Source organism: Etheostoma cragini, chromosome 14, assembly GCF_013103735.1.
Source record: "Etheostoma cragini isolate CJK2018 chromosome 14, CSU_Ecrag_1.0, whole genome shotgun sequence".
NCBI lineage: Eukaryota > Metazoa > Chordata > Actinopteri > Perciformes > Percidae > Etheostoma > Etheostoma cragini.
Genome location: NC_048420.1, coordinates 17741129 through 17763305, shown reverse-complemented (window position 1 = coordinate 17763305; position 22177 = coordinate 17741129). Strand labels below are relative to the sequence as shown.

Below are 22177 nucleotides of genomic sequence, written 5' to 3'. Positions count from 1 at the left end.
CATGTTGAAAGGAAATTGCACTTTTTACTTCACTAAATTCGACACATTCAGTACTAGTTTCTTTGCAGATTAACTACAAATCAACCAATAAATTATGATATATAATAGGCCAAGCTGTTCAGTATTATATAAAGTTAATAAAATAAGCCCTGAATTCACCAGCAGTATCAGCAACTTAACATAGGTTAAACCATGCATCAATAGTTATAATCCAGTAACAGCTCTTTGTGTGGGCTTTATTCTAAAAGGTGTCAAAATATAGTTTTGACAAGCTAATAACTAACTCATATGTACATGAAATACAAGGTTTTTATAGTTTTTAAGACTCAGCTAATTTTTAGCCTACTTCCTAAAAGCTCCTTCTTTGACAAGAAATAAGTAGTTTCATAATAGTGAGTCAGTGTTAATCCGTAGTCTTTATAAATGGACAATAAATACAAAGTTAATTAATTACTCAGGACATTTGGTTGATAACCAATGAACATTTGTTCTCCGGGAAGTAAATGTCCTTTTCTGAAAATTCAGAAATTCATGGACACTGAATTATTGACAGAGTGGGACAGCTTTCATTTACTTCCATTTGATATTTGAATGTGTCCAATGCCCCCTGCTGCCAATATCAGCAGGCAACGATCTTGTATGAGAGATCAAATCTCTCTTAAAAACTTTTCAATGTCAAATTGACAAGTTTACAAAGAAAATTACTTAGGATATTTGTAGGATTATAGAATTACATGGGACATTGTAAACCAGTGAGCATGGATTTATAAAGAGAATGTCAAACTTAATACAAGAGCCCAAAAATCAACTCATGAGCTAATTTATTATACTAAATGTGATCAAGAAAACAATGCGTATAAAAAAAATAAAAAAAGACAACACAATCATCCATAACCAACGCTATTCCTCACGTCCTTCTTTAGTCCAGTATGGGCTAAAGGTTTACCCATTACTGTACTGTGTCAAAAAATGCATTGTGTTTGTTGGCACAAAAGAAAATACATACAGTATGTATACAAATACATAACGGCAGACTCCTAATGCACAAACTTTATGTGTCAAGGCAACAGACAGACAGTGATATACAGTAAACATACGAAATGTACAGAATCACGTTGTTGTGATGTATACCCACACAGTTTAAAAATATGTTAAGGCCCATGTCCTCTACCATATGGGAAATGATCCTTCTTAGGTGGCACATTTTAGAGAAAATAAGGACATTTCAAGAAGAAAAAACAACACCAGCACCAAACACAGAATGTCAAACGTGATAGAACCCTCATGGTGTATTTCCATTGCCAATGTGCGCATGCGAACTGGATGAAGTTAATCCAAAAGTCTCGTGGGTAAGTGTTTTAACAGTTTCCAAGCATGGTCATCCCACAGTCAGTTCCCGATTCTGTGCAAACGTCCTGTCGAGCCAGTCTACTCTGCTCCAAGGCAATGGCCTCGGCTGAGTGTTTGCATTTTTCCGATCCACACTGACAAGTGAAATACTTGCTCTTAATGTCCCAAAAGCGGTCTCCATAGTCAAATCTGTTGAAACAGACAAGTTAAAATAATAAAAGCTTACATCCGCAAAACAAGGCAATCCAATGGAAATGTCAGTACTAGATAAGAGGTTTGCGAAATACAAATGTAAGAAAGTCTAAAAAATTACAGAAATAAGCTCTGAGCAGGTGATCATAAACATCTCAAATTCTCACCCCAACTCTTGTCCACTGTGGATGTCTCTGGAGCTGAAGAAGGCGATGCGGGGAAATCTCAGGTCCTGGTGCAGCATGAACACACGTACTGGGATGAGGTTTGGGTCGCACAGGTGGTTGATGAAGCGGCTGATGTTGCCATAGTACCGGGCATCGATACAATACACCTCCCCATCCTTTACAAAATAATGAGAAAAAAAACAAAAACATGTATTGTGTTAGAAATGTATCTCTATTCATTCCCATTGTGCATAATAAACAGATCCTGATATCTGATATTTAACTGATCTACTGATATAGATCGGATATCTAACTAAAGACAACAAGTAGCATTTTTTTTTAAACTAAGATGTATTGTAATACGTTAGTTTTAGGATTAATAAGCACTCCAATGTATTTTTACAGTTTTCTGTTTTCAGTAAGAGTTTTATTGTCTACTTTGTAAAAATAAATTCACATGCTGTATTATGAGCTAAATCTTTGGCTTGCTCTGCCTTTTGTTTAGTTGATACGGTCTGATTCTTAATTGTTTGGAGTTGAATTGAATACTTGTTATTGAATAATTTTATTACTTTCATTAAATAAATAAATAAATAAATATATATGAAAAACCCACTAAAAACATACGTATTACATCAGTAAAATACAGAGACGGACAACCAATGACATACACCAGTTTATGGATTTGCAGCACCGTATTTGATTCAGTAGACTTCCAATAAAATTTGACTCCGCCAATTCTTTGGTTGGTTTGTTTGTGTTTTGGAATTCAAGAGTTGAGTGATTTATAAATGTTAAAATTATAAGTGCAGTTCATTAAGAAATGTTAACAAAGGATGGGGAATTTTTTCAAAAATGTTTCTTGGTTTTTTTCAAGCTCAGTAGTTGTGGATATATTTTGTGTTTCCACCGCATGAGGTAAGGTCTGGCTAATTAGTTCCTTTAATAGTCATTTATTATTGGTCACAAAGGAAATATGCCAAATGCTCTTTCTCATGTTTTCTGTCAGTCATCTTATTTTTATACAGCAGAACTAAAAAAGAAAACACTTTGTTTTTCACCTTGTTGTCCAGGTCAAACAGGTAAGAGTCATCTTCTCGAACGTCTGCCTCTGCGTCAGAGATGAGCTCTCCAACATATCTGTGTGAACGTAAGGAGAGAAGCTTAATGTCTAATCTCTGACCTTTCATATACAGTAACATGAAACCTGTTGTTTGACTTGTGGATAATCCTCTCACTCGCAGATGAAGCTTCCCTGGGGAATATCTTGCAGAGCTCGAACTCCCCATCCCATCTTCTCTGTCCTGTAGAGCTGAAGACGAACTCTGATGGAAAAAAAGGAAATTATGAGAGCTCAGTGCCCCTGCATATACAGCTTTTGTCTTCCAGTCAATAACTCTAATAATTAGTTGTTTTTTTTAAAGCGGCATGTGGTTGAGAAATATTATGTTAGATGAGTTATATTTAGAATTCTTACTTGATGCCTGCCTGTACCACCCTGTTTTTACATGTTCGGTAACAGGAACACGCCATGTTACACTCAAATATAAGTGGAGGTTCAATTTTGTTGAATTCCTGGAGCAGCCGCTGGTCCTAGAAAACATCCAACAAGTTGAGATTAGTTTCAGTCCTTTAGTCTCTCCTGTAACCCATGAATCCCAGTCTTGACCTCATGGATCTTTCTCCTCATGGAGAATTTTGCTAATTTTTCTGCTGAAAGTTGCAGACTATAAAGATCTTTATTAATTCCACAGTGCTAGTCAGTTGAGGCTTTCGATTAAATCGTACAGGTTTTCTGAGCAGATTACTTTAATGATGTGGCCGTAAAACAACATTTCTTTTTACCTTGTCGTACCAGCAGCGGATACTAAGCTGTCCACAGAGGCAGTTACTAGATGAGCAGTCATCAGTGCAGCTACAGTGCTGAAGTAAAGATAATCAAAAGGAAATGAGGCGCATTTTTCATTGCAGATAAAAAAAGTAAGTAAAAAAGATCATTGCTAGAACGAGAGCCTGATCAATTTTACCTGTAAGTGTGTAATATTGCGGTCAATGTTCATTGCTGAAGTTTCACAATTTTCTGAAACGTATTTGTAGTCTGAAGGACAGCCCTCATCGTCCACTGCATTCACACAGGGAATCGGCACGTTCTCATAGCCCTGTGCAACATCACTGGAACAATAAAAAAGGGAGTTGAATCATGAAGAAAACAGGAAAGAACAAGAGGAAAGGAAGACTCCATGAAAATAGCACAAAACCTACCTGCAGATGATTCGCTCAGTCCGAAGCATTCGATTGGTTATTCCCCTTCTCAGCTTCCTGTTGATCTGGAGGGCCACCCACACCGGCGTGTCGGCCCGTGCAAGACTCAGAGGCGTATCTCCTTCCCTGTTCATGATGTCAATGTCTGCACCTCTGGAGAGGAACAACCTGCGGAAGAAAGAGAAAAATGCATTTGTTGGTACATGGTAGTGGGAGCATGGATAACTGCTAGGTCTTCAAGCTAAAGGAAAGGATACATGTACGTTGTACATTAAATGAGGCGACAGCTTGTGTAACACAACACTGACTCACGTAACACATTCCAGGTAGCCCTCTCTGGCGGCGATGTGGAGCGGTGTGTCTCCGTGCATGTTAACCGAGGTAAGAGGACAGCCAGAGTTCAACACCAGCTCTGCTATATCCACATTCCCTGCATACGCCGCCCAGTGAAGACACACGTTCAGCTCCTGAGGGGAGGGTAGGGACTGTTTAAAGTAATAACCTGAAACATTTTCATGCAACTACATCCATTTTGCCATTTTGTGTGTATCACAACTTATTACAGGACAATAAAGCTGAGAGGGGCAGCAGAGAGAAATTAAAAAACAATGGCTCGCTCCAGAGGACATGTTTTTACCCCCCAACTCAAATGACACAGCAGTTCAGTCTGATTATCATGCATAAAAAATAAAATAAAATAAAAAACAGGCACACACTGTGCTTTGCGTTGGTAAGCAAATATAACAGGCATACTCAGAGGAGCTGCTACACATCTAGCAAAACCATGTCATGAACACAACCATCAAACCTCAGTGTTAGCGAGTAGAAACTTACCTTGTCATTGATGGTGACATCAGCTCCTCTGTTCAGCAGCACTTTTATCACCTCTACGTGTTTGTGCTCTGCAGACCAGATGATCGGTGTCCAACCACCGCTGTCCTGAAGCGACAGGAAGATTCAGAATGACTCCACACTGGCGTTTTAAATCAGTGACCTCCAGTACGACAGATATGATGTACAGACTGACAGTAATTATAAACATAGGGTTATCTGATGTCCCTAAAATACTGACATTTTGGCTATTCCTTTACCTGTGCGTTCACATCAACCTGACCCGTTTCCAGAAGCATGTTGACAATTTCCAGGTTTCCCAGCTTGGCTGCATGGTGGAGGCCAGTATATCCATCCTCCTCCTGAAGACATAAACAAATATCAACCAAACACCTTAAGTGCACATTTATGTTTTCATTTTAGGAGTTAACAGACACTCACACTATGATAGACACAGGCGCCGTTCTGAACCAGGTAGTGAGCCACCTCAATGCGATTGTTGACAATTGCTTCCAACAGAGGGGTCCTTCTGTCCTTGTCCAGGGCATCCACTTGGGCACCGGCCTGTCAATATACAAATCAGAAATAACCCCTAATCTCAGGCACAAGACCAAATAAATACACAAATTAATGAACGCTCTGTTTTAGGTTTAATTTTGCTTCAAATAATGTCAGCAGTGACCCTGAATGCAAGTGTTATTGATCATTTTAAAAATGAACCTGCAATAACAGCTTTTCTTTTTGATTATAGTCACATGTACTAGTTACATAAAAGAAACCAACAAGACAGAAGCTAAAATTTGTTACCTGTACGAGTAGGTAGCAGACTTCCAGCAGACCTCTCTGGGCTGCAGCATGTAGAGCAGAGCGCCTGTTCTGAGAGTCAGGCTGGTATGTTGGATCTATGCCCTCCACTTTGACACACACACACACACACACAAACACACAAACACAAACAGTTTTTTTTAAATATTTAAACCATCTACAACACTGAGTCATAAATAAAAAGTGCACGCTCACTCACTCAGCATCAGCAGGACTCTCTGCACTTCTCCTTGCTTGGCAGCAGGGTAAAGCTGACGCGGGTGGAACCTCAGTTTCTTCTTCCTGGCAAATCATAAACAACAATCACCAGTTTGGTCTTAACTGGTCTGATGTCCTCTTGTCCACCGAAAGCTTTGTAATTTCCCTTGGAAGTGCTAAAGCTAACAAAACAGGAAATCATTTCACGGCAACTTGTAATTTTGTTGTGGCTGCAGAGTTTTCTAACAGCAGAGAATGGAGATACTGATTTTATTTATAAATTGTCTACTGCTAAAGATCAGATATGTTCAAATAGAATAAGTTGCTGAACCGCTGGCACAAAACTTCAACAGAGTAAAATGTACACAAACTCTTTACCTTAAGAGACATTAAGGATAATCTGTTTTGAAAGCTCATTTTTTAAACTGAGTGTTTAAACTCAACATTACATAAAAATAGCCCAAAGAAAATGATTTAGAAAATACTGTTACATCTCTCAATTATTGTATCTATTCCACTGTTCAATCCTTTAAGCTACTGTGACGAAATTGAGTCCAATCTAAATTCCAACCTCTCAGTGTCCTGTGTGAGAATGGCCTTCTGCAGCGCCGCCCGGCTGGGCCCAGGTGGAAGTGCACCAGGGCTGATGGGTTTCCCATTTGGCATACAGAGAGAGGGCCCCACGCTGTCCACCCCCTCCTCTGCTGGGGGGATGGTGGCCACAGTGGCTGCAGAGGCTACAGGCTGCGGGGGCTGCTGCTCCACTGCCGGTGTCCCTAAGCCATGACTACGCATACGTGCACTGGAAGGAGGTAGTGAAGGGAAGCACAGGTTAAAAAAAATAAAAAAATAACTTTCCTATAGTTAATAGAATAAAATAAGGAAGCCAATGACATCTCTCACCATCACCCAATCTTACCTGACAGGTCTCTCAGGCATCTTCCCGTCCTTCATACCTCCTGTTGAGGCTGTGAGTGAGGGTGTTGTAAGAGCGGACGGCGGCAGAGACGGGGTGGTGGTGGAGGAGGCTGACATGGTAACGACGGTGGTTATGGAGGCCGTGGCTGAGCTGAAGGAGGGGATGGTAACCTCCTGGGCCTCGGAGGCATCTTCACCACAGTGGGGGCAAAAAAGCATACCGCCGCCATTTGATCGGCTGCGCCCAGCGCCAAGCACCGTCACACATCCGCGGTGGAAACGGTGAGCGATGCGCTGGTCCGGGCAGCACTCAAGAAATGTGCCCTGAAAGAGAAGAAAGTGGTACGATATGGAGGGGGAGAAACAGGAAAAGAAGGTAGAATATAGAGAGGGAAAAAGATGAAAATAGGGTTGGATATGAATGAGGAGAACAAGAAGTATGATATCAAAAAGATATCATTAACATTAATTTTAAGCAATTTTAAGCAAAATTATAGCATTACCAGCATTGGTAAACAACTCTTGTGCAGCCGACAATTTCCCAACTGAGCAACATTAAATAGGAAATCCAGTATGATATTAAGAGGTTTTAAAAATATACCGCTATACAGAAGTATCCACACCCAGGACAGCAGTGGTGTTTGACCATGTGTGAACGATGGACTTCACACAGCACCATGAGGGGCACCCGACTTGACGGCCGCATGGTCTCCCCCTTTATAGTCCGATTGGAACACGCCCTCAGCTGATAAACAGCAGGAGACAAGATTACACAGTTGGCAATGTGGCTTCAACAAAAGTTACCTGTGCGCTTAATGAAATACCAGACCAGCAGAAACACTGTCCTGCTATCCAAGTATACATAGACAAACCTCTCCATTGATGCTCTCAGTGGCCATACACTGTCTGCTGATGCGGTGGCTGGTGCTGTCGACTCGAGGAGCTTCCATTCTGCAGCTGCAAAGAGGAAGCTCCTCTAGGCGCTCTGTGTCTCCTGCATCACTTCCTTCTGTAGTGGGGAGAAAAAACATTTAATTGTTATTGATGTTTGTTTATAGTCTTAGGGCAATTGTCCATTTAACATTAAAGTATGGTCACCAGTCCTGAATATGTCTTGTTTATACTACAGCTAAAATGCCCTGGCAGCAGTAATTACTAAGTAAGAAAAAAATGTAACTGTCCCAAAACCTTGATCGGTGACTGTAGCTTTGTTAATACTACCTTGATTATGGAAAAAAAAATTCAGATTTTCAACCAATTCAGATAACAGGGACATATGTGTATCATAAACCTACCGTGATGAGGAGAAAGTGTCAGACTGTCGGCAGCAGCGATGTCCAGAGCACCCAAGGGTACCTCTGTGTACTCAGTGGACCTTTCTGCAAAGAATGCACCAAATGACAAAATATAAGCACTGGCCACAAGGGATACATGTTAGAAAATGTTGCATTTTATTGGGGTGCACATGCTTAAAATACAATAGCAATCAATAAAAAAAACTTACAATGGGAGAATTCTTCTTACACAAACAATATTTGCATTACAATTTACTCCCCTAAATCAATTTTTTAACCTCCCCCAAGGAAGTTAAGTTTTTATTTCGTTTTTTTAGGCAGGATTACAAGAAAAACTACTGGTCCCATTTTCATTAACGGGTGTATTGTTGTAAAAGCAAGAACCCTTTCCTTTTTGGAATAAAATCTCTGTGGATTTCCCCCACTGTCAAGTGCAATCCAAACTAACAGGTAACCATAACCCCAAAGCCATGTTGGCCAATCAGAAGCCTGAAATAACGCACTTATCACGCCATAGCACATTTTGACACTTTTGTTTCTCAATGCAGCGGAAGAATGTCTGTACATTTATGTGTAAACATGGAAAAGGTCGTATTGGCAAGGTTAGAGCGGGCCATGTCTGTCATTGCACGTACTGCCATCTCATTGTGTACATTTGTACACAATACACATCTAACATGATCTAGTGTTGTTCATCATTATGGAAGCCAAGCATGTTTTGTAGAAAAGCCACTAGGTAATTAACATCACTCACCTCCCACTATCTCCACCACATCAGCTGTGTTTCTCTCTTTGTCCGGGTCTGTTTCCTGCCACAGAAACTTCTCGCTCTCATTTCTACTCTGGACAGCTCTCTTTGTTTCAGACTCCGAACCCTGCAAGGGAGAAATTCCGTCTGAATATAAAAATGTGACATCTGTGAAGGGTAGAAAAGAAAAGATAACTGTCGATTTTGTAACACAAAACATAGGGGATGTGAAGTTGCAGTGTTGAGGTGCCCTGTGGAGTTGTTCCTACCACTGTATTCCCGCTATTCTAAAGTCATTGACAATAATAAAAAATAAAAAAACACAATTTCATTACATAGATTTCTTCTTACCTCTTTATATAGACTTTTTTTCTACCAGAAATGTTTTGCGCTGGTCAGGGGGTACTTGGCTTAAAATGCAATTCAAAGGGGTACAATATTGATAACAGTTTGAGAAACAGTGTTTTAGTGGGATAGCATGTGTGTCAGCACAATCTTCACCCTCCTCGTATGGAAACATGACTCAACCACAACTTTTTGAGTTTGAGCTAATTGGCTATAAGACAAAGTAAGATATTAGTGTAACTAGAACTAGATAAGAAGTTAATAAAATAGAATGACTCACGTGATCTGACATGTTCACAGACCCCTCTATGTCTTTAGTGTGCTGCCTTGCTTCTGCCCCATCATCCTCAAACTATAAAGGAAAGACAATAAATACAAGTTTGACAATAGAAAAAAAGATTACCATTCGGTTTGTTCTTTCTAAAAATCATGAGGCACACACATGTTATAGCATTATGTGATCACTTCACTCTCACCTTTTCTGAATTTCGCATTGACCGACTAGAAATCTGAATTTTCTCAGCTACTTCCTCCTCTGACCTGCCTATACTGCTGTTGCTCTTCTCTGGTGCAGTCTTGGTAACAGACTCCATCGTTTTATGAAATAACGTTTCTTCCTGAGTTTTAGCAGAAATAAAAACATAAAACATCAACTTAATTACATGTTATTAGATTAGTAAATGTAAATCGTGTAGCAGCAAAAACGTAATCTTACCACAGTTTGAACATTTTCTTGAACATTCTCTGACTTCTCAAGTGCGTCATCAGATAAAATACCCAGTTTTCTCCTTTTTGCAACTATTGGAAACACGACAATGACGACAGAGTGAGTCTTAACTTACACAAGACGCTTATTAATTTTTATTCATAACAATTTGATTATTTTACACGGGCAAACATTAGTCAGTGTAGCCACTAACCAGTTTCAGAGTCAGAGGATCCTGACGGTGCAATAGGTGCTTCAACATGGTTCATCTGTAAAACAAAAATAGTAAGTGACCCAAATGTTAAAGAAAAGGTTGCAAAAACTGAGCTTTTGTTTCCCGGTGTACGTTTTGTCAGTGGCTGTAATATTTCTTCAAATTGTAACATTCCCAACACACTATCAAGAGTGTTACTCAGGCCAAGAACAAAAAAGGGCCAATGCAATAACAGATAGGTACCAAATGCTGGTACCCAATCACAACAGAGGGGTACACGTCACATTTTACTCATGCCAAATAGAAATGCTAACTACTTGCTATATAGGCTCACCTGCCCTAGTGGAGGCCTGTTCATGGTCTTGCGGGCCCGGTGGATCTTGGGTGGGCCAGGGGAGACAGAAGGAGATGAGGGGGCTGTGGCAGATGAGGAGGAGGAAGATGACGAAGAGGAGGAGGCGGTTGCCAGGATGAATTTACTACTGCCAGGTCCAGAAACACTCATCTTTGCTCGGCCAGGGGACAACATTGAAGACGTAGGCGAGGACATTGATAAAAGGGACTTTGCTGCATGTCCTGTAAAAGGGAGAGAAATGCATGTATACTTTTAACTTCCTAAAAATTAATTTTGAAGCTTTTCCAACAATGAGTAGCCCATTCAATCTGATACACGCAAAGCCGTTATTCTGAGTGTGACCGAGAAATTTAAAAAAAAAAATAATAGCAACATGTTTTTCTTCCTCAGCAAAGCAAACTCTGCAGGAAATAAATTACTCTCAATGTATGCTTTTGCGATCAAATCACCTTAAGGTCGAACTTGGTTAATCAAACAGAGAGTCACCACTTTAATAACATCAATGAAAGCTGTACAGATCTAAGTTACCTGATGTGGGTTTGTTTGGAGAGGATGCAGGTGACCATTTCTCTTCCTCCTCTTCAGCTCTGGAAGCGTCCTTCCCAGGCTGCAGAGAGAACATTGATGGCATGCCACCCATGGGCTCTGTCTTTTTGGCAACTGCAGCAGTGGTGAAGGCTGCATTATCTGGAAAAGTAGTAATTACAATATCACACTATTATTTTGTTATTTGTGTACCTAAAAAGGCACAGCTGTCAAACACTTGACATCTCCCCATAGACATACCTTTTTTTACTTGACTTGGTCCAGCTAATGACTCTGCAGATGTTTCCGAGTCATTTCCTACAGGAGGCTCCTGACAAAGAAACGACAATTAGCGAGAAATATCATGTTGAAAATATTCATCTTAGTCCTGATATTTAGGATTACAGACTACTGGATCAATGTATTCACCAGAGTACACATTATTGAAGTTCAAACAGCCACACCAATGTGAAACAATTGAGTTATACTTGCTGTTATGTTATGAGGTACACAACTGGAAATGTTCACCAAATATCAAAACTAAGTACATAGGCTGTAACATGTATATAACCCCTGTTTGGCAGTGTCTTGGTGTTATACCAGGTAAAAGAGAGACACACTTAGACTTTTTTCTTTGTCAATTGCTTGTTAATAAGGAATGCAAGATTTTATAAAAATGTAACTACTAAAACACTAAACTACTAAATAAATAATAACTATGTTTTAACCAAACTAAGGCTGTCCAGTCAGCAGATTCAATTGGTTGAACATTTATTAATGTAGTAGTTAGCAGGTACATTTAAAGTATATGTTGCAAACCATGTTCGACTGGCAAAAAAAAAACCTAGAACATGTTGCTAGTGAAACACATGTCCCAGGAAACAAACTTAATACTAACTCAGTGGTTCAGGTTGTAGTTTAGGTGTCATTAGTAGCAAATGTCACATATAGCTGAACAACACATTATTTGTAATTTGTTAATCCAGTGTAAATCATCATCACCGACGATATGACTTTACTTATGTTACCATTTTCTCTCTCTCTCTCTCTTTCTCTCTCTCACACAGACACACACACACTTCTCTTGGGTTATTATAACTATTAAAAATATGTTTAGTGCATCTACTTGACTGAAGCCGTCTCCTTTCCAAAATAAACCTTTCAACCAATTGCTAATCTTTTCTGTTGTTACTTCCAGTGCCGCCATCGGTCAATCACCCCATTCATGCCTCTGACACAATTCAAAGCAACAATAGTCCGTAAAATAAAAAGGAATGGAGTGGGATTTCACACATTGACTGCTTAAAACCCTCCCTTCTATTCGCTGGAGTTAACTCATTGATGTTAGTATCACAATGTAACTTTACAAAAGGACACTTTGTCTCAACATTAGCTTTAAAAAACTGGGTATACTGAGCATACAGCATTTAAAATGCAATACAAAAACACCAAAATGTGACTAAGCAACAGAAGACGACGGGCATACAATGATTTAACGGCCAATGAGTCGAGATAAAAAGCAATACAGTAACAACCGTAGAGCAATTTAACAAAAAACTGTTACAGGCTAACGTAGCTAGCAGTGTAGCACAGCTTGCAACAAAGACCTCCTATAATTGAGAAGTGAAGACATTTTGCATCAAAGCCGAGTGCAGCTTTAGTAAGCATGTTTTTGCTATGTAGGCCAATTCGTGTACAAGTGGTGAAACAAACTTCAATTTCTTTAGCATGTAATTTGGTGTTGCAGAGGGTTTGCTACCTTCGTCGTTGCCTCAGATGCCGACATGTTCCGAGATGCGCATCTACGACGTATAGCTAGTAAACGTACCGCGTCACCGTGCAGAGCCCCGCCCCCCGTGTGCCAAAATGTTTCCTAGGATGGCGAAGGCATGACCCGCCCTACTCTCCCTCTGATTGTCCGGAATTCGTTGCATTTGTTGTTTAGTTTTAGGCAAGAGGAGTGGGATTGATAAGGGTTATGGTAAGGATGTCAAGATAGGCCAATCAGAGGCAAAGAAGGGCGGGCCATGCCATCGCCAGCGATGCCCCCCCCCCCTCCCTCCCCGTGTCTACTGTTTTCAAATCAACTGATCAGAAGTCAGCGTGCGTACCGTTATTCTGCCTCCAACCGCGAGGAGAAGCTTCCTACGAAAACCGATTCACAGTCAGTTTAGTGGCGAGAGACCAGCGGTTTGTATTTGTTGTCACGAGATGTGATTCCTCCAAAAATTAGCTAAAGTAAACAGAAGATAGTATGGGGATGAGGAAATACAGTTGGCTAGCTAGCTAGCTAGTTGGCTTACTAAGAGCAACTGAATCAACGGTTGACCAGTTAAAACAAACCCACATTTGTATTTCAAGAAATTCAACCAGATAAAAAGGGAAGGTGAGTAACGGAAAAGTTTCACGATAACTGGAGAGCTTTTGTTTTTTCTGTTGTGGGTCTCAACCAGATGCCAGCAAGCTAACGTTAGCTAACGTTCGAAGGAAAGATTACAATAATTGTGTTAGGATCGATTTAAACCTCTTAACGTTACCGTAGCTAGTCGACTAATAGTTTAACATTAGACTCCACTTCTCGGACACAACAGTTAATGTTGGTATTTGTAGCTTTCCTTACACCTAACGTTACATGTGTTAGCTAACTTTTCAAGTTAAAGCTGGCTATTAATCAGTACATTTCGCTGGTGATGCGACGTTACGGAAACCAATTTCCGCCAATCGATGCGATGGACAAAATAATCCTGTCATCATATTTAGTTAGTAGGCTATCTTAAAATAATAAAAACTTTCTGGAAAATAATGACAGCATCCTAAAATAAGGATTATTATTATAAAATAATTTTGAGTTACTGCTTCATTATTTTGAAAAACGTTTCTCATAAAGTTTTACAGGATTTGTTGTTGTCACTTTGGCGAAAATTGGCTTGGATCTAGATACTAGATCCTTGGATCTCGAATGATTTGATTTAGATCGGGTAGCCATTTTTTATCTATATTAAAAAGTAGCCCACCTCATTGAGTTATTTTTAATGAAACTTCCTCTGTTTACCTGTGTATGTGTGCATGTCTGTACATGTGTGTATTCTTATGTACGTGCATGGTCAAATGTTAATGTTTACCTTGTTAAGCCTTGCTGTCTTCCTTTTTAGCCGTATGTCTATTCCTGTATATGTACTGCTTGAGCAATTTCAGAGTAATATTCCTTAAATATGTTTACACTTGCTTGGCCAGTAAAACAAATTTTGATTCTAATTGCTCTTCAGTCAACATGGAAATGCTGTGTTTCCGGTTACCGGGCCACGGGGACACAACCCTGAAGCACCTGAATTCACTGAGGTCTCGCCAGCACTTCTGTGACATCACCATTGTTGCAAGCGACAATAAGACATTCAAGGGACATAAGGTGGTGCTGGCTGCTTGCTCACCCTTCCTAAGAGACCAGTTCCTCCTCAACCCATCCCCCAAGCTTCTGGTAGATAATTGTCAACACACAATGTCACACTACTAACTCTGTGTCTCTCTGATTTTATGTCTCTCATCAATGCTCTTTTGCTGAATAAAATCAGTGCTTCTTCATGTTATTTGTTTCACATCCTTAACCAGGTGTCGATGCTGTACAGCTCCACAGTAGTGTGTGATCTGCTACAGTCTTGTTACACTGGCGTTCTGCAATTTAACCCAGAAGAGATTGTCAACTACCTGACCGCTGCCAGTTACCTACAGATGGAGCATATTGTGGAGCGCTGCCGAGGAGCACTGAAGAAGTATGTGCAGCTAAAAAACCCCAGTCCAACAAAGGTCAGTAATCTAGAACATTCATTTTAAAGGATTATCTTCTTCTTTCTAGTTTTCCAATTACATTTTTTTCACAACCACAGGAACTTAATTATCTCAGTAATTGTATGTTGAAAGAGAAGCAATTTCAGTTATACATTTTGTACATACAGAAACACATTCTCAGCACTTTCAGAACTTGTAGTAAAGCAGTTTTCATACATTTTTACCAATCTCATAAACTGTTTCCTTCCTCCTTACCTTCCTCTAGATGACTTCAGACGAGAGCCAGGCTCAGCCGTTGATTGTCAGTGGAAGCATTCGCTCTGTTGCATCTCCTCCCACTAGCCGACCCTCCCCTGTGCACCCACACAGCCCTGTAGTACGCTCGGTGGAGGAGAACGGCGGTGACATATCTGCCGAGGGTAGCGGCCAACACCACGGTGGCAGTCCCATGCTGAATGAGCCATGCATTAAGGTTTGTGTGGGAAAGAAAAAAACAGACACCAGGGTATCTTTTTAATCTAAATTTATTTATAAATCTACAGTGTTCATGTCATAATAAAAACACTACTAATAATTTCAACTTCATTTAAATTGCACTTCTCTAAACAGAGTTACAGATTGCATCAAATTAAAACAAAAAGGCTAAACTGATTAGATTACAAAAATAATTTAAAGAATAACATAATAAAACATTTAGAAGCATCCAAAAAAGTAAGTTTTTAGAAGTTACTGAAAAGAATGTCCCTTTAACCAGCTTTTGGTTGCTCACTGGTGTGAATCGCCACATTAATATTTTGTCTGTCCGGTTGAAATGAATTCCAAGCAACAAAGGTAACCCTTCTATGGACAGTTTCTGATCCTTAATAAAGTATGGCCACTCGCAACTGGGGAAAACCTACCTTTTCCTTTGTCCCTTTAGGACCTTTAAACAGTCAGAAATGTCAGATGGTCGGTGAAGTGGTACAGGGTAACAGGATGAAAAGAAGAAAAAGATAACTAAGAGCACAGGATCAACACAGAGAGAAGTTTTTGGGATTATTTAAATTCCTCACAAATGTCCATTACCTGAGTCTGTCTTTGAAAGCACAATTCACATGGAGCACCAGTATAAACATAAAAGTACTATTACAAATCATAGTCCTGTGGGGAATGGCTGCTTTTCTATGTTTTTATATCCCTGTAAATTCAATAACTTTGGGTATTGGTCGGTAGGTGGGACAGAGTTGGGCAATTTTGTGAAAGTCTTGGATATTTAGATTTTTTTGGGTCAACAGCAGCAACCCACCCTTTATTCTGTCCTCCTTTCTGTTACAGGTTAATGCATCAGATGACGAGGAAGAGGCCAAACAGGAGGACTATGATGTGTTCAGGGTGTACATTTCTGGAGAAGAACAGATGAACAGAGAAAGGGAGGAGGGAGGAGCTCCCTCTGATGGACCACAAAATGCGGGTTACCCAGAGACAGAAAGTGTTGTAATTGGAGGAGAAGATGGCGATTATGACTTGAATCCAACAGAAGATGATCTCAGTATGGGGGGACTTTCAGTAGAGGGGCTACGTGCTCTCAGGCGCAGGCTAGCTGACCCTAAAATTGGCCGGGGCAGAGGGAGAGGCAGGGGGCGGGGTTTTAAGAGGAGAAGGTGGGTGTCATCACAGGAGAAAAGCATGGCTCACCACCAGGATTTGTGGTACCTAGCATCTGGAGGGATCGGAGGGGGTTTCAGCTTGGACTACAGCCAAGAAGGGCTTAAGGCAGGAAATTACGTCTCAGTTGAACTCCCACAGTTAGACTTCAGTATGGGCGACACGCAGGGAGAAAAGGCCTCACCAATGGCTGCCAACAGTTTGACCCAGTACTCACTGGAGGAGTCTAATTGTGGTCCTGGAGAAGGGAGTTCAGGGCTGAGTTCAGCTGTGGGAACAAATGAGGGAGGGGATGAGTCTGTTGCAGTGGTGGGATCCACTTCAAGTGTTGCTGGGCCTGTAACCTGCGAGCACTGCGGTATGACGTTCCCCTCAGCCCACTCCCTAGCCATCCACTCCCGCTCCACTCACCTGCTGTACCCCTGTCCCTGCTGTGGAAAACACTTCCACCACTCTGCCAACCTCACCCGACACATGGCCGTGCACCGAGGCGCCGGAAAAACCCACCAGTGCCCCTTGTGCTGCAAGACTTTCACCCAGAAATCCACACTGATAGACCACATGAACCTCCACAGTGGCGAGCGACCGCACCACTGTGCATACTGCCACGCCCGCTTTGCACACAAGCCTGCCTTACGACGCCACCTGAAGGAACAACATGGAAAAACCACGGGGCAGAACTCTTTACATGAGCAGGAGGAGAGGGAGCGAGCCAGTGGAAGAATAAGAGAGGAAGAGCAAGAATGCCTGGTTACTGCACAATTGTCCTAGACCAATGCATTAAAGGCCGTTAAGTGTCTTGTCTAAACATCTCAAGCTCCTCAGGCTTGGTGGCTTACTGCAGTGATATTTCGCAGAGTGACGAGTCCAGATGGGAGGTCAGTATGTGGGGTCATAATCCACATATGGATATGAGGCCTTTTAAAATGTCAAACTGTGACAACAAAAACCCTTTCAACTGAAAAATGGTGATGGATGTGATTAAAATGACTGAATAGTCCTCAACCAATTTACACTAAGAAGAGGCCTTTTTGACACCAGACCTTTTATCTTGGCACAGCACAGTTATTACTTATAACATTGACAATGACTCCGTTGTATTCAAGAGTCCTGGTAATGCCCATTTTAGGGTTCTGCCTGACAAGCACCTCCCCAGAAATGTAACTACATGTTACGGTTTGTGTCACCGCAACAACTGTGATTGATCCACTTGGTAGCGGCGTGAACTACAAAAGATGTAAATTTGAAAATAAAATAATTTGAAAGTCTCCTCAGTTTTACCTTTTACCTTAGCACTTTTGTTGACTAATTAGTGGCATCTCTTGTTCTCCTGTTAGTTTGGTTGCACCTGTGAGGGCTGTTGTGTAAAACGTGACAACCATTTAGAATGGTCTTTTAAGGATTCAGTTACTCATTCGATTTTTACTGTTGGAGAGTTTGTCTCAGGTCATCTGTGCTTTTCTGATAATACACAAATACATACACATACAACACTATGGTCTCTAGGCCCTCCTTGTTCATTGAAAATCTCGGTTAAGGTTTGTTTGGATACTTTTTATTGAGTAACAGTATCTCTAATTTTGATGAGCCACACTGCACATACCAACCCTGTAAGGTAAAATAATCTAATCCATAAGACAACAGATGGTTTTGTTTCTATGCTGACACACAGCAGCTGGCCAATGTCATTAAAACAAAAACATGAAAAGCTATATGCCAAAATAAAAATAAAAAGATTCTTTTTTTTCTTCATCTCAGAAAATCTTCACTGTACACGACTTGGTTCCTCTTGTCCCTGTAGGAGCCTTTTGTGCTGTTCTGCACAGCTGTGAAAGAAGAGAGACATCGTTGAAGGTGAATCCATGCTACGCACGCACGCACGCAGGGTTTGATCAACATCTAAACAGACAATAAGAGTGCCGTGTTTACCCAGTGAAGCCCAGACAGATTTGCCAGTGGCAGCATCGAGCATGGGCTGCTTCCTGGCGATGCTGACTTTGATGTGAACGTCTCCCACCGTGGCTCCATTCAGCTGTAAGACAACAGCGAGGTGAGTTCAGAGTGTCGTCAACTTCGTATACAGTCTACCGGAGCAAGCCATAACCCCGGGGGGTCTACTAGTAAAATAATTACTAGTTTTTATTAGACGTAAAAGAAAATGACTTGGACATTAAGGTTCCTTCTTGTCCATGGAAAAGTAATTTCAATGAATTTTAGTATAATAGTCGTGTTAGTGTTCTTAAATGTCTAATTGCCACGGTAGCCTACTAATAATAATAATAATAAATAAAACTATTATATTTCCTGTTGATGACTGAATTCACTGAAGAAGTTTGACCGACTTTGGGTTGTTGCCCATAGTTTAAAAAACTTAAGTCTGTTGACGCAAAGAGAAAGATGAAGGAGGCAGTTCACATACAACGCCATGGTTACAATCTTCGCGCCTGTGGACAACTATCATACTCAGCTCTAGTAATTTTTAAGTAATAAATCCATCGTCCATTGACAACTGAGCAAATTCCCTCCAGTAATCTTTATATTATATAGTTATATTGGGCAGTCTCTGTAATATAGTAAACTGTAATTCTGCCCCATGGCTGAATCATGGGAAAGAGACTATAACAGTTATTAGCTTTTATCAAATTCATTCACTCACCAAATTCAAACGGTGGTGTCTCAACAACACCACTGATGCATATATGACTTAATATTGTATGGTGAGCACCATGTCATGGGACCTTTCAAAAGTCTTTGCTGATCCCTGTTTGTTTGTTGCTGTGTTTTGGAACTTGTGGTAATATTACCAGAGTAAAAATAGCATACGTATAACTGTCTATTCTTTTGTTATATGTAATTACACCAACCTCAGCTACAGCCTGGTCTGCAGACTCCATCTTCTCAAAAGTGATAAATGCACAACTAGAAAGAAAATCAAGAAAAAAAAGTCACAACTGTATCATAGAACAAAATGCAGGAGAAGACGGTATAGTATATGTAAAAAGACAGTGTACAACACATTTATAACACTAGGTAGAGATGACCACTATGTGCACACAGAGTTGTTTAATGGTTCCATACTTGCGTGGGTTGTCCATAGACAGGTCGATGATGTTTCCATGTTGAGAAAAAGCTGAGCGCAGGTTGTCCTCGCCGAGACCAGAGCCATAAACATACACCGTATTCCCTTTCCGTACCCCTCTCCGCTCTGGGTATGAATCTGACCCTGAGAATGAAAACATGGGGGACAGAGAAAAATCCTTTGTGTGTCCTTTGTGTGTCTCAGAATGCCATTTCAGAACTACATTTCAGTCTTTCTTACGGATGGATTTTTTTGTCTTGGTTGGTTACTCACGTCTGAACGGTCCATCTCTTTCTCTGTCTCGTTCTCTGTCGCGGTCTCGATCCATTTCTCTGCTTTGGTCTCTTTCTCTGTCCCGTTCCCTGTCTCTTTCCTTGCCTCTGTCTCTATCCCTCTCTCTCTCTCTCTCCCGGTCTTTATCCCTGTCTCTGTCCCGCTCTCTATCCAGTTCTCGTTCTCGTTCTCGCTCTCTGTCTCTGTCTCTGTCTCTGTCTCTGTCCAGCTCGCGGCTGGATGACATGCCGCCTCCGTCCTCCTCATCCCGATATCTGTCGTTTGAGCTGACAAAGCTGCAGGGGGCACACAGGGAAAAAAATTATGTAACACCCCCAGATACTTACTGTTGTTGTTTTTGCTTGTTCATCGGGGTTCTTAAGACATTACCTTTCATACAGAGACTTCCTGTTGGCTCTCTTCCCAGACTAAGAGAAGCACAAATATGACCACATGTAAATAAGATGTTACAATTTTGTTTTCTGTTCAAATGCAACTTAGAGCACTACAGGTTTTTCTACACCACTATTCATTTTCAGACCTTGTAATGTGCGAATGTGCATAATATTTCATATGTGGTTTTTTTTTAAACGCTAACACTAGGAGTCACCTTTGACAGAAATTCTACATAAAGTGTTTAACACTTCTCTAACATTAGCTGAATGTGTCGCAACCCAATTGGCTGCCAAAGCAAGATGTAAACATTGCATTAGTATTTTTTTTTGCAACAATATTCTGAATTTCATGACTTAATGCAGCAGTCATTTTTTATATCAACTATACCTCAGGTTGTTCTTCATCTGTAGAGACACTCCTTTGGAATGGTAAGAAAGCAGGAATCGGGCCTTTCTCAGGGTCCTACGGCAGATAAAAAGAAACAATTAAACAAATTTATCAAACAAAGCAAAGGAAGAAAATAGCTGAACATAAGCCGAAAAAACTCTGTCTAAGGAATGACAGCTCACCTTTAGTTTAATTTCCAGCATTCGAGAGCGTTTAAAGCCTGAGTTTTTGTTCTCTGATTTGATGGCGCTGATAGCACCCGTCTTGATCAGCATCTTTGCTTGCTCTGTTGCCGTTGCAGTGTCAATTACAGGCTGGTCCGACAAAGCTGTTAGGAAGTAAAATGTTAAGTTAATAAAAGTATACCCAGTGTTTAAGTTGATTGAAGTAGTTTAAAATAAAAATAGGGCCACAAGAAGCCTGAATGTTTTTAATACGGTTGACTTGAGTGAGTTTGAGTATAGAAATCGGCATGTAGTGTATATTGTGTCTTTATTTGTCTGGTTATTTGTTAGTAATTATGATTTATAACTTTATTCTTTTATGTTTACTCTTGTCACTGTGTTTTCATTTGTTATATTAAATTCTTGTGAACAGGTGATTTTTAACATAACAGAAGAGTCTCAACAGGTGTCATTGTATAAATTAAAGTGATTTCGTAAATGAATGACTTAAATCATACACACTGGAATGGATATGCGGCGGAAAGTTTTAGTTAGTTAGTTTTAGAAAAGACAAATGTTGAAGCACACAAATAATTTTATATGCAGTCAAATCACTTACTCCGTTTCAAGCCACTCTGGTTTGTCTGGTTAGTTGAACTCTGCTTCTTCAAGGCAAGCAGTGCCTTTTTCTGAAAAGACAGTGGACAAAAACTGTGAATGCCAAAATAAAATAAAGACTAATTTCAATGTGGTCCTTTGAATTACGCACTCTGTACCTGGGAAATTCCACACTTGCCATTGAAACAGATGTGATATTTTTAAACATCAACGTTTTCGTTAAACAAATGCAAGACTTTCATTTTCATGGTATTAAAGGATGTGAAGCGTTCATTTATTTACCTTTTTCTTGAGTTTAGCATATTTCTTTTGCAGAGCCTCCTCTTCCTCCGTCAGTGAATTTGGAAACACCACCATGACGGCAGCAGCTACAATACAGATAACTACATTAACAGCTGGTAACAAATACTATGGTAACACAAATAGCCATTACCAAATTCGCGTATTTACTCCCGATCACAGCTGCTAGCCCAGGTAAGCAAACCCCGACTTTCTTCCGAAAATATAAATATAGTTAGCCCATCCAGACCACATAAAAAGTAAACTACTAGCTTTCCAGAATATTTTTTTAAAAACGTAACTGTTTTTCTTTTAAAACTAATGTAAGAGTTATTAGCTTTTATCAAATTCATTCACTCACCAAATTCAAACGGTGGTGTCTCAACAAATACACCGATGCATAAATATGACGTAAACGCTACTGGTCGTTTTTAGATTTTCTGCAACAACAAATACAAGCAAATACATTTAGCAACGCACACAAAACGAGTTAAATCTGGAATAGAACAACGAATTACATGCTGTAGACAGGTTTGTGAAAACGTGTGGCTTGTTAACAGTTTAGCTTTAAGTTTGTCTATTGTTGCAAGCTTAGTTTAGCTAGCAAGCTAGTTCAGTAGCCA

At 40.3% G+C, this 22177-nt stretch overlaps 3 protein-coding genes across 10 annotated transcripts; 1 reads left to right on the top strand and 2 right to left on the bottom strand.

Moving 5' to 3' along the window:
• Positions 1–788: 788 nt before the first annotated feature.
• ehmt2 (euchromatic histone-lysine N-methyltransferase 2) lies at positions 789–13576 on the bottom strand. Of its 6 annotated transcripts, none has more exons than XM_034891263.1 (28): positions 13469–13576; positions 11193–11262; positions 10935–11093; positions 10386–10627; positions 10052–10106; positions 9847–9929; positions 9608–9748; positions 9412–9483; positions 8793–8913; positions 8039–8125; positions 7616–7752; positions 7345–7488; positions 6745–7067; positions 6397–6627; positions 5827–5909; positions 5610–5716; positions 5244–5366; positions 5063–5164; positions 4806–4910; positions 4284–4456; positions 3972–4139; positions 3737–3881; positions 3555–3632; positions 3187–3302; positions 2948–3034; positions 2771–2849; positions 1710–1885; positions 789–1539 (listed from the first exon to the last, which is right to left on the bottom strand). In XM_034891263.1, exons 3-28 carry the CDS (start codon positions 11044–11046, stop codon positions 1359–1361), a joined length of 3471 nt encoding a protein of 1156 aa, XP_034747154.1. In that variant the 5' UTR covers positions 11047–11093; positions 11193–11262; positions 13469–13576; the 3' UTR covers positions 789–1358. The 6 variants fall into 6 exon arrangements, with proteins under 6 accessions (XP_034747154.1, XP_034747149.1, XP_034747152.1 ...); XM_034891258.1 differs by lacking the exon at positions 13469–13576 and adding an exon at positions 12691–12929; XM_034891261.1 differs by lacking the exon at positions 13469–13576 and adding an exon at positions 12691–12929 and having other exon boundaries at positions 4284–4438.
• On the top strand, positions 12986–17168 carry LOC117956288 (zinc finger and BTB domain-containing protein 12-like). Of its 2 annotated transcripts, none has more exons than XM_034891273.1 (5): positions 12986–13095; positions 14198–14406; positions 14538–14732; positions 14980–15186; positions 16029–17168. In XM_034891273.1, exons 2-5 carry the CDS (start codon positions 14203–14205, stop codon positions 17127–17129), a joined length of 1707 nt encoding a protein of 568 aa, XP_034747164.1. In that variant the 5' UTR covers positions 12986–13095; positions 14198–14202; the 3' UTR covers positions 17130–17168. The 2 variants fall into 2 exon arrangements, with proteins under 2 accessions (XP_034747164.1, XP_034747163.1); XM_034891272.1 differs by having other exon boundaries at positions 12987–13317.
• A 729-nt stretch (positions 17169–17897) lies between these two features.
• nelfe (negative elongation factor complex member E) lies at positions 17898–22167 on the bottom strand. 2 transcript variants are annotated; one of them, XM_034891279.1, is made up of 11 exons: positions 21916–22167; positions 21558–21643; positions 21277–21346; positions 20676–20821; positions 20494–20568; positions 20101–20138; positions 19711–20006; positions 19437–19581; positions 19223–19277; positions 18288–18390; positions 17898–18184 (listed from the first exon to the last, which is right to left on the bottom strand). In XM_034891279.1, exons 2-11 carry the CDS (start codon positions 21630–21632, stop codon positions 18108–18110), a joined length of 1080 nt encoding a protein of 359 aa, XP_034747170.1. In that variant the 5' UTR covers positions 21633–21643; positions 21916–22167; the 3' UTR covers positions 17898–18107. The 2 variants fall into 2 exon arrangements, with proteins under 2 accessions (XP_034747170.1, XP_034747171.1); XM_034891280.1 differs by lacking the exon at positions 21916–22167 and adding an exon at positions 21726–21834.
• Positions 22168–22177: the final 10 nt, after the last annotated feature.

Coding starts and splice junctions, on each gene's coding strand:
- nelfe (XM_034891279.1), bottom strand. CDS start 21,632: ATGGTGGTGTTTCCAAATTCACTGACGGAGGAAGAGGAGGCTCTGCAA. Junction 21,347..21,557: donor ATGCTAAACTCAAGAAAAAG/GTAAATAAATGA, acceptor CTGTCTTTTCAG/AAAAAGGCACTGCTTGCCTT. Junction 18,185..18,287: donor ATCTGTCTGGGCTTCACTGG/GTAAACACGGCA, acceptor CTTCTTTCACAG/CTGTGCAGAACAGCACAAAA.
- LOC117956288 (XM_034891273.1), top strand. CDS start 14,203: ATGGAAATGCTGTGTTTCCGGTTACCGGGCCACGGGGACACAACCCTG. Junction 14,407..14,537: donor ACCCATCCCCCAAGCTTCTG/GTAGATAATTGT, acceptor ATCCTTAACCAG/GTGTCGATGCTGTACAGCTC. Junction 14,733..14,979: donor AAAACCCCAGTCCAACAAAG/GTCAGTAATCTA, acceptor ACCTTCCTCTAG/ATGACTTCAGACGAGAGCCA.
- ehmt2 (XM_034891258.1), bottom strand. CDS start 12,717: ATGTCGGCATCTGAGGCAACGACGAAG. Junction 10,628..10,934: donor TCCAAACAAACCCACATCAG/GTAACTTAGATC, acceptor TCCCTTTTACAG/GACATGCAGCAAAGTCCCTT. Junction 3,633..3,736: donor GCAATATTACACACTTACAG/GTAAAATTGATC, acceptor TCTTTACTTCAG/CACTGTAGCTGCACTGATGA.